We start from the raw sequence: 12,180 nt of genomic DNA, 5'->3' as shown, positions 1-12,180 counted from the left end.
TGTCAAACTCTGTTATATCGATGCATGGACTGAACCAAACATCTCAAGATACCAGTGGTTCAAATTAAATATAATAGCTATACATGTAAGTGAAAATTATGCTTAGAACATTATATTCTACTTTCAGATATCTTGGGCTCTAGAGATTACAGAGTCTGATATAATAAAGTTTGACTATCTCTAACAGCCCCCCATCTGCACCCCCCCCCCAAAAAAAGAACAAAAATAGAAACACAAAACCCCCCCAAACCCATACATTTCCAAACGTGTGTGGTAAAACAAGAAGGAAGTACTGAAGACATCACTGGCTTTTACAGAGAATATACTGCACACAATTCAGATACCTGTACTAATTACTGTAAACATTCACATGCAGTTCCACGTATCTTACTCTTTAGTTTTAACAAATCCTGCTCAATCTTAAAGATTCACAGTACAGTAATAACACTGTATTACTTTACAACAGTAAAGATTTGGAATTAAGACTTGTAGTCTATTATTATATCATAAAATGACTTATACTATTCCTTATAAGTGCAATTATAGGTTGAGAAATCATATATTTTTAGTGTAACGAAATATTGGGTGGGTAGTGGTGGTGGTGGTGGGTAAATCAAATTTAAACTTTAAATTATTTTGTGCCCTTAATTTTTAATTTACACTGAAGATAACAAAATATCCCCAAACTAAATATAAATAAGTACCAATGATTATGACAAATGTAGTCTATGTACACTGATATTCAATGATATGCTTTATTTTGGTAAAAAGCAGGTAAAAAGTAGGTAACAATTTTTTTTAAATTTTCACAGAAAATGTTTAAATTTAATTTATATTGCATACTCCATGAACTTGAAATAAACTCCAAAAAGGGTCAGAGCCACTACAAGTCATAAAAAAAGATGGATGAATTAAAGTGTTCTAGAAAAATATGTGCTAGTATATAAAAGTATACTAGTGTGTGTGTGTGTGTGTGTGTGTGTGAGGGAACAAACAATGATATTCACCAGTTAATACTAAAGTTTAAAGAAAATATTTTACAACTGCTCTGTGATGACACTTTTATTCTTATACAATAAAGAGAAATAATTTTGCGAGCCAATATTTCACAATTGGTGCCTCAACTAGGGATTTTTCAGAAAATTAATAAATAAATCTATTAATTAATGACCATGGATCAGTTGGGATCATTCAACTATTGATGTATACTAGTACATATGTTTACCCTGACTCGTCATATCATACAAATCTTACATTAATTTCAATACTTGGCAATCAGACATTCTTCATTTCCACAAACTGACCTATAACTCATGGGGGTCACGTGACTCGCTATTTCACTTGGAGGAAAATTGAGAAATGGGTCAAAGTCAGTGGTTAATATTATGTAGTGTAGCTGAACAATGATGCAGTCTTTGGGCTAACTGACATCACTGAACTTTGGTGATCCTTTCTCTACAGAAGGGAATTATTTTTGCTGGGAATTAAATTCATGCTCAAATTATAATTTCTCGATTTTATTGTGAATTTGTCCCGTGAATATATTTTTCCTTTATGGTATATAAGCTTACTGTGACGAACTGTGTTTCTACTATCGAAAATTAAATCTGTCATATTACAATAGAAAAGTACATGTATAAAGTTTATTAAATACGAATGTACTTAATATATATATTTTTAAAAAGCAAACAAAAACAAATAAACAAAAGTATACATTTCTCCTCTATTTATGTAAAACAGTATTACAAAGAACAAACATAGCAGACTTTGTTAGGCAAATGTAAAGAGCCTAAAACAAATTAAAGAATAATTAAATACTGGAAGCATTATAATTCTAATGGGGATACTATTCCATGCCTCTCCCTGATTATAAATATCTTATACAAACACAAAACAGAAACATAAAATATAGCACTTGGTGCAGGCAAGATCAAAATATTCCATTAGACTTTATTTTAAGTAACAGCAAACTGCTTGATTTTATAACAGATAATTTAATTTTCACCAGACCTGTCATGGTTCTATTTTACAACAACTACTGACATTTCTTCACTTAGTTACACAACATCTTTTTAAATATTAACAAAACAATCTTCAGATAAAAATAAAATTTAATAGTATAACATGCAACAATAAGTAGTCATACCTTAGAAAACATTTACTCTGTTTCACTGAACAGTAAAACATTTTACATTCCATTTCTTTTCAATTTAAAATAAACATTTAATTAAAGGGAAAATAAATTTATTAATAAGAGTTAAGTAAAAAATATATGAACATGTGTCACTAAGTTCTACAACCAAAATGTATCCACATATTAATGAAATATGAAAACATTTTGTAAATAAATGTAGTTTCTTTTTAAGTTAACAAATACAGGTAGCCAGGTATACAACAAAAATAATCTAACACTTGTATCTGTTGAGACTTGGAATCTCAATACAACTATTTTGTTTGAAACTCGACAATGCTCATTCCAGACAAACAGATAAAATATTTCTAAGTTTGGTAATTTTCCATCTCCAACAGCCACTGATGCTAGATTCTCTTTATCTTGTTACCCCAATTAATCTAGCTAATAAAGAATACACAGGTATCTGGAAGGTACAGTGTTAATGAAGGAAAAAAATAAAATATTCACTGAGAGACAAGTTTTTTCTATGAACCTTGTTTTCTCAGTTAGTCTTGTTAATAAAGAATATATCTGGATAGCACAGTCTTGCCAAAAGAACAAGCATTTTGAGAGTACTGCTAATTTTTAAAGCAATACATGTCCCCACCGGACCCACAAATTTGTGTATCTTCTAAGTTCAAGGGCTATAACTCTGTGAAAAATGGGTAAGTCAAACTTGATCTGTAACAGTATATGATAAAGTTATACACAAAACTTCATGTGGGACAGACAGATAGACAGAGATGAAACCTATAGTCCTCTATAGTGGACTAAAAATAAATTATATACCGAGTTAGATGCATTCAATAAAACTTGATCTACCGGATTATGTCTGGATAATAACAATAGAACATAATGTTTTTAAAACTAATATATTGAGATCTAAATGGTCTATTTGTTGAGGGTGAATGATGCTGGCAGTTGTGGATCTCCATCATAGCTGTCTAAATCTGTCGGCGACGGGGACCCAGCATCTTCAAAAGCACTAGTCATGTTCAAGGGAGACAAATCTTGGCCATTTTGTTCATCATTGTCAGCAGTAGATAGGAATTCCATTTCTTCAGTGCCTCCAGGAGAGACCTAGAATTAAAAACATCACAAATGAAGATTTATTATTTTTAAAACATTACATAATCAGAGAAATTAATGTGTAGTTTACATGTATTTTGTTAGTTTTTACCTTTCAGTGTTTTCACCCACCCCCCCCCCCCCCCCCCCCAAATACATGAAAGATGCCACAGTTCACTATAAAGTAATACCAAGAATATATCTATTTATTACAAGCAGAATTATCATTGCTTGCACATGTTTGTAATTACAGCCAAACAATATCAAAGTTATGTGATTAGATAAAACATCAAATATTAATTTATTATTATTGTTGTATACCAATGAACCACAAATACATAAATAAATAAATAAATAATAAAGTAAATAAATAAATAAATAAATAATTAAAAATAAATTACATTATAACTAAATACAAAAAATGGAGAAAAAACTAAGGAAACCCCCCCCCCCCCCCCCCCCCCCCAAAACCAAAACAATCAACACAATTTACCCACCATATTTCTAAACACTTGCCATAAAAAAACATTATAAAATAAACTGATCTGGTGTTAAATAATAGCAAAAAAGAAAGTTTTTAAAAGTCATGCAAAATTCTGTACTAATCCACATGTACATTGTAATTGTATTGAAGAAAAAAAAAAAGGTTGAACTTAAACAATATAATTAATTAATTCAAGGTTCTAACATGCATTATGGTAAAATTCCACAGATGCAACTAAGAATTAATCTACAGATTATCAACACATAAAAAACCCATAAAAAAAAAATAATAATAATAATTTTAAAAATTTAACAGCTAAATGTGCTGACAACACTGCTGGAAACATAGCACATACATTTTGCCTTCAAAACTTCATTTAAGTGAGACAAAAAGTGCTTGTAAAAAAAAATTACATCCTTTAACCCACCAGTTATTTTAAAAGCAATAGTTGTAATACAGAAAAAATATCTTACCTACTTGTATAAATTAGCTAGTTTTTGCATGGGACTATCCCATTTTTAAATATGCAGGGCAATGTCAGCCATACATAACAAATGTTATCACAGCTGTATACGATCAATGACATTAAATGTTTTAAATTATTTCATTGCAATATTGATTCACCAAATTGGCAGTTCAAGTGGTTATCAGTGGACAAATGGATTTATGTGTTTGTCATCACCATGGAGCCGCCACACCGATGTCTTTAAAAATTAATCTCCAACATATCCTAGACAATTTTTTCAAACTTGTGTATAAAACAAATTGGATTTCAAGTAAATGACCCGATAGTAGGGTTTCTTATGTAGTAAGGTAATTTTCTGTGTTCTAAAAGTGATTTGAAAACAGTTTTGAAAAGCACAGAATGTCTACTTTTGGAAATGCTTTGTTTCTGGAAGTTTTGTTTTTGAAATATTGAAAATTAGATCAGAAATTTTACATGATAAATCACCTTGCCCTGCTACTAATTTTTTTTTTTTTTTTTTAATTTTACAATGCTACCTTTTATTACCATTAGATTTCCCATACATTTTGTCCAGACAGAAATTGAGAAAAAAACATTACAATGACACAGATTCCAAATACAAGATCATAGCCATGTCACCTATATCAACGTTGCTCAAATCTCATAGGAAAAAAAAGCATGTAATGTTTTGCAGGTTGCCATTTTGCTTTTTTATGGATTACTCTCCAAGTGGGGTGAAAGGGTGCAATGTAATCTAACAATGCCATGAAAAGTGTTTTGATATATGCAATCGTGATGTTATATTAATTATGTCACATATTTTGGAGGCATCCGCCCCCTTTTGAAGAGTATTCCATAAAAAAGTAAAATGGCAGACAGTGAGAAATTATATGTTTTTTGTCCTAGGAGATCTCAGCGAAGTTGATATAGCTGACATGGTTACAATTTGGTATGTGGAATCCATCACTGTAATGGTTTTTCCATGAATTCTGTCTGGAATAAATGTGGGGAACATCTAATGGCAACTGAAGGTAGGAGAGTAATTTATCATAGTTGTTAACAATGTGGTTCAGACTAAGCAATTAACATCTATGTGCTCCATATTGTATATGCTTGAAACATAAATGGAAATAAGCATAAACATAAATATGAATGGAAACTAAGTTTGTTGTTTAACGATGCTATTAGAGCAGACATTTTAATTAATCATCAGCCACTTGATGTCAAATAACTGATAATTCTGACACATCGTCTTCAGAAGAAACCCGCTACATTTTTCCATTAACAGCAGGGGTGATTTTATATATGCACTTTCCCACACAGGATAGCACATACAATGGCCTTTGATACAATAGTTGTGGGGCATAAATATGATTGCATGAATAAAGGGGCATAATTACACTCACCTACATATTACTATTTCTGATTTCTCAACTAGTATAATCAGGTGTCAAGAGTTTAGATATCATGCATGACGTGTCAATACAATGGGGGAAGAGGAAATGGATATTCTCTGTACAAGCCTAACTGAAAGAAACAGTGAGACAGTTACCCTGGATTCAGACTTGACATCACCTGAGGATGTTGGTGTATTGAAACTTGAAAATGGTAAACCCTGTGGACACTCCTTGGTCTCACGTTCCTGTTCATAGGTAGAAGAAAGAACTTACAAAACATAAGCACATGCTTCTAAACACAAAACATAAAGACAGACAAAGAAATTTTTTCATAAAAAAAACTAAACATGCTAGCCACTATGTTGTTAAAATAACACTAAAGATAAATGAAGATCAAATTAAAATAATTAGCATTAAAACGTTTTATTCTGTTATTAAATTTTAGAAATATAGTGAAACATCTAAACTGGATAATGCGGGATAGGCCTACCTAATATTTATCTGATTTAGACAGGATCTGGTATTTAGAGGGTTGCATTTTAGAATTTAGAAACTTCGGTACCATTAATTTGGTCATTTTCTTCAGGGTCCGATTTAGACAGGTTTCACTATACATCTATTCTACTGGTACCATTAATTTGGTCATTTTCTTCAGGGTCCGATTTAGACAGGTTTCACTATACATCTATTCTACTGGTACATTGCTAAAATAATGAAATACAGTCAAACTCAGCGTATCAGTGAATATCAATACAGTTTTGGTCGTGAGAACCTCCCCAACTTTGCCTCGAAGGTTTTTTTTAGTGGCTTTTTTTTTTAGTGAGGGAAATTTTAATTTTTTTTGTGTTGGTGTACATTGTAGTTAAATGTGTGTAATTAGTACACAATAAGCAAAAGTCATATAGGTAGGCTGGTCTGCTTCTCTCTCAATATAAATACTTTCCTCTAGATTTTATAGTATATCAACAAACATTTACTGTATGAAATGTTTCCGATATGTCTGAATCTGAGTATAAGAATAAAATAACAAATGATATATCAGTTCCAAACTGATATATTAACACTGCATGCACTATTTGCAACGACAAGCACAGAAAGAGAAAAGCCAGATCAGGGATGAAAATAATATTGGGCAATAAATCCAGAAGACTTTGCAATGGTAGACAAAAAGAAAACAAAATGTTTTAAATGATGGCCATAGAAGAAAGAAATCTAATGTTTCTACAAAACAACACCAAAATATTGTGTTTATTAAATGCCAAATGTTTAGAAGCACCTTGAGAAGAAACTTGCATATTTTCTATTTTTAAATCTCCATATTATATATGATTTTATCTCAAATTGTAGTGTACATAAATGTTTGGCAAAGACAGGAAAAGCAAAAAATACATTTAAAAAATTATTTTTGTTTACTATTATTAGTTTCTTAACTACCTCCAGCTTTTCCAATTAGGGTTGAGGTTTAGTTGCCAACCTATTTTACTTTTTGATCATGACCTAGTAACTGTCATTTTAGACGAAGGCTTAAACTGTCTACTTTAACAACTTTCAAAAATGAAACTGATGAACAAAAACAATCAAGAAAACTAAGGGACTATTGTGAAATTGCAATCAAAGATCACAGACAAGAATAGCTTTCAGGTAAAACATAGTGTACATTGATTTGTTAATTATCAGCTATTAATTAGAACTCAAACATTTGATAATTGGATATATGGTCTTAAAGGAATACCACTACATTTTTTCGTCAGCAGCAAGGGATCTTTTTATATTCATTTTTCCAGATAGGACAGCACATACCATGGCCTTTGATATACCAGTCATGGGGCACTGGCTGAGCAGAACATTTCACTGGCTGAGCAAAACATTTCACCAAATTCTCTAAAAAATGCAAAACCCAGTTATTTTCTTACATAAATGTTTTCATCAAATTAAAATAAAATTGGCCAAATTTGACAAGTGGCAGAGATAGCCCTGGGGTTCGATCCTATGACCCATGCACTTCAAGTGAGTGCTCTATCAGCTGAGCTAGATCCAGCCCAAGTTTTCAGGTAACAAGTGCCAAAATAAAGAATTCCACCCTGTACAATTCCATTTCCATGCACTTTTATTTAAAACTAAAAAAAGGTGTGCCTCACAAAAATGCACTGAAGAAAAAACTAGAAGAAAACCTAACACATAATTATCAATTAACATATACTACTAGAAAGGTGAGAATGATTTCTTTGTGTGCAAAAACAAACCAAAAAAATAAAACTTGTCCTGACCTCAAAAAAAATATTGTTTTGTCTTCATATAACCAATTCCAGGGCTCACCCTATCCATTGTTAATTTTGTATACAAAAATGCTATAACATTTAGTTATTTAGTTAATACAATTCTTTTTTAATTTGCTACTTTTAAATAATTTTCAAGGAAATATTCTGCATATGTGAAAATTGGCTAAAACAAAAATATTTCCAATGTGATCCCTGCAATTCAAATGAATTTCCAACGAGCCAATCAAATTATAATTTTGAGATCAGGTTAAGTATCAAACAAAGAAAGCAACATTTCTCTTTGCACTATTTCTATATGACATTCATTCACTCATTAATATATTGAACAAAAAGAAATTTTGTATTAGGGAAAAGACATGCTTTGGAGAATTCATTTATCTTTTGATCAAAAAAGGTTTGAAAAAAAGTAAGGTTGGATGTGGAATATGAACGTGTAGGGTTGTCAGTCCGAAGAACTGACCCTGCAAGACATCACCTCAACCGGTGTTCCTGAGCGACTCCGCTGGAACTTGTTTCTTCCCACGTCGGTTCTCAGAGCCAGCATTTCCGTACGCATCTTCTGAATCATGAACTCGGGAACGGTGAACCCCTTCAGCTCATCCATCATCAAGTTGGGACTGTCTCTGAAACGTAATGGAGGGAAAAATCCCAATTGTTTAACAATACTTCAGCACCTTTTAAATAACGGCAATTACATGTAAGTGTCCCATACAGTTATTGCAGCACCTTGGCATTCAGCATTTCAGTTACAGGGCAGTAGCTGAGACACATTAGGTCCACTGAGAGAAATCAACCCTACAACTAGGGCCTCCACGAGTCCAAAATATTGGACTCGAGTACTCGAGGGTCAAACTCGACCCGGACCTGAGTACCCGACACTTATACTAGATGATAATGAGATTAAGGAATAAAGTAAAATAGCATTACGCATCTTAATTCCAGCGCTGAACATGGATGCCAAATCATGCCATTGTATTGCATTTAAAAAATGGTTGATACATGCAGTGTTGTGACGGACGAATGGCCAGTTTATAAAGAGATGATCATATAATTATTATGTAACTTATATCGTTAATTATCTATTGCTGAAGTTATTGTCCAACATTATCATTGTATTCCACTTTGCACGGGTACGGTACTGTGAACGGACTCGAGTCTTGCTAGACTCGACCCTTGCCCGAGTACTCGTGGAGACCCTACCTACAACCCATCTACTGACTGAACTACATCCTGCCATTTGGCTCTGAAACAAACTGAAATTTAACAACACTACTAGAACACATTGATTTATTAATTAACAGGTACTGGACATCCAACATATAACAATTTACAGTTCTAACATATGTTACAGGAAATCTGCTACATTTTTCAATTAGCATCTAAATGCACTTTACCACACAAGACAACATATACCACTGTCTATGATATACCAGTAATAGGTTACTGGTTGGTAAATGAAAAAACAACAACTAGGGAATGAGTCCACCGAGGGGATTCGATACACTGATCCAAGCACCTCAGGTGCAAAAGAAAACATGCCCCACCTCTGAAACATTCCAACAATAAAATAAATTTACATTAAATGAACAAATATGCCGAATAAAGTTTATAAAGTGTGTTTAATTCCAAAAAGAAGAGTTTTAATTTTTTTTTATATAATACAGTTAAATTACTATGCACACAAAAACAAAACAATACAAGAAGACATGAAAAAAGAAGATAATTTTCTATGACCACTAGAAGTCTTCAGTAACCTGAAATATTAAATTTGTCAACTTATTCCAACCAATGGAATATTTTTCTGACAAATAATGATTTATCCTTTAAACATAGGGCACCATCAGATTTCGGGACTTTCTACTAATTACATGTATTAATGAGTTAGTAAATTATCTGTATCCATCAGTTTCACTGAGATCTTTGATGTCCTCCACAAGCCACATGTAAATTCCCTTATTTGTAAGTTAAAATGAGTTAATAATCACCTGTATTCACTAAGATCTTTGATGTCCTCCACAAGGAACATATAAATTACTTTATTTGTAAGTTAAAATGAGTTAATAATCACCTGTATTCGTCAGTTTCACTAAGATCTTTGATGTCCTCCACAAGCAACATGTAAATTACCTTATTTGTAAGTTAAAATGAGTTAATAATCACCTGTATTCGTCAATTTCACTAAGATCTTTGATGTCCTCCACAAGCAACATGTAAATTACCTTATTTTTAAGTTAAAATGAGTTAATAATCACCTGTATTCGTCAGTTTCACTAAGAGCTTTGATGTCCTCCACAAGCAACATGTAAATTACCTTATTTGTAAGTTAAAATGAGTTAATAATCACCTGTATTCGTCAGTTTCACTAAGATCTTTGATGTCCTCCACAAGCAACATGTAAATTACCTTATTTGTAAGTTAAAATGAGTTAATAATCACCTGTATTCGTCAGTTTCACTAAGATCTTTGATGTCCTCCACAAGCAACATGTACGCCTTGCCACCTGTGACTGGCATTAGTTGACGCTCGTACAGCCACGCCTTGTCGTCCTGGTCACCAGAGTACTGGAATCAAAGGACAGGGGCCCATGTCACAAAACATCATAAGTTTACGTCTGCAACTAGCAGTTATACCAGTCATACGTTTATACAAGTTTGGCTTCTATTTCATGCAGAAAATTACACCATTACGGAAAATGGAGCATTTTGAGGACAAAAGAAAATGAAAATTTGTGAACTTCGAACACTATATTAGTTGTACTATTACTAGTAATAAGAATTGAAAATTAGTCGTAGATTTATGTTTACATTTGGAACTAGACTTACAATGTTTTGCGAAATCGGGCCCTAGATTGGTCATTTAATTATACAAACACATCTAAAACCCACATCTATTTGGAATCTAACATAATTGTTGAATTGTTTTTTAGCGAATTGTGAAAAAGTTTTAAAAGTTTGTTTTGTTTAACAACACCACTACAGCACAAGGATATGATAACCATTGGCTAATGGATGTAAAACATTTGGTAATGTTGACATATAGTCTTAGAGAGGCAACCTGCTACATTTTTCCATAAGCAGCAAGGGATCCTTTATATGTACCATCCAACACAGGATAGCATATACCACAGCCTTTCATAAATTGATATACCAGTCATAGTACACTGGCTGGAATGAGATCCTGAGAGATATTAAACTGTCAGTTTATTTATTTCATTTTTTTTTTATCTTGCAGAATGGATTTCTTAGATTTAACAGTTTCCAAACAAGAGTTAGAGGAAATTGATCATGATCTGCGAAGTTCATGACCCAGTGAGGGGATGATTTGTCCAGTAGAAGGGTGCAGACCAAAACTGTTCGTCAAGCATCACCAGTATGAATCACTGGAGTAAACTTAGATCATATCAAGAAGATCAGAAGATATCACTGCTCCGGATGGCAATTTTTTCATGTTCAGAAAAACCAGGTGAAATGATACATGCTGTACAAGCATGGTTTTACTGAGGTGGTGCGAATTGAGTGAGAACTAAATAAGCAATTTGTGATACCAGGGAACGTGAGACCTACTTCCATAGATGTGGGTAGTATAAAGAGAAAGGCATCCCTGGATTTGGATCTGAAACTAGTGTACCAAGCTGGAGACGAAGATGTGAAAGTCACCATTCATGGAGATAAAGTTACATGCCAAATGTGTTCCAGCGAAGAGAGAAATCCACATTCTACAGAGACATTGTAGGTCTATGACATTGGGAGATGGTTTTAAAAATGAATCATGGACTTTGAATGTGTTTGTTTGTTTTATTTTCATTCTTGTTATAAATATTCCTGCTTTGTGTCTAATTGTGATTTAGACAAATGGTATTTGTCTCATTTATAGACACAGCATTTCCATTGTCACACTGGAATAACACTGGAGACAATGTCAGAGTATGAATGCTCCCCTAATTCTACTGCAGAAAGCAAGGCAGATAACTCGGATGAAGAAATGAATCTATATCTGGATACTGAAGCCAGAGTTTTCATATTTGTGAAACAGGAATTAGTTATTTTCAGAATATGTATTTTGAAATAACATTATCTGCATTATTGAATAATGTGCAGAATTAACGTATATATGAAAATTAGTCGGTTTAGTTGTTTAATTAATATGAGTATTTATGAATAAGTCATACACCCATGTTGAATTCGGGGAAAGGGATTTTCATCTGTGATAGCCAGTTACTAGTTATTACTAGTTATTAATTGTTAATTCAGTACCTAAATCAAAAGAATCTGGGAAACAGGCCATATTTAAAAGAAATATATAAAATTCTGAAC

The 12,180-nt window shown here is 32.6% G+C and overlaps 1 protein-coding gene across 2 annotated transcripts in view; it reads right to left on the bottom strand.

Moving 5' to 3' along the window:
• Positions 1-1,711: 1,711 nt before the first annotated feature.
• The window catches only part of LOC121367915, a 34,164-nt gene continuing 23,695 nt past the window's right edge, over positions 1,712-12,180 (bottom strand). Inside the window, exons 12-15 of one of the 2 annotated variants that reach the window (XM_041492365.1) lie at positions 10,304-10,428; positions 8,343-8,490; positions 5,744-5,833; positions 1,712-3,253 (exon numbers count right to left, since the gene is read on the bottom strand). In XM_041492365.1, the coding sequence (XP_041348299.1) occupies positions 3,065-3,253; positions 5,744-5,833; positions 8,343-8,490; positions 10,304-10,428 (552 nt within the window). In that variant the 3' untranslated portion in view covers positions 1,712-3,064. The remainder of the gene's footprint in view (positions 3,254-5,743; positions 5,834-8,342; positions 8,491-10,303; positions 10,429-12,180) is intronic. The other variant, XM_041492366.1, reaches the window with a different exon arrangement.

Source organism: Gigantopelta aegis, chromosome 3 (genome assembly GCF_016097555.1).
Source record: "Gigantopelta aegis isolate Gae_Host chromosome 3, Gae_host_genome, whole genome shotgun sequence".
In the NCBI taxonomy this organism is placed as follows: Eukaryota; Metazoa; Mollusca; class Gastropoda; order Neomphalida; family Peltospiridae; genus Gigantopelta; species Gigantopelta aegis.
This window is presented reverse-complemented; position numbering and strand designations above follow the sequence as displayed.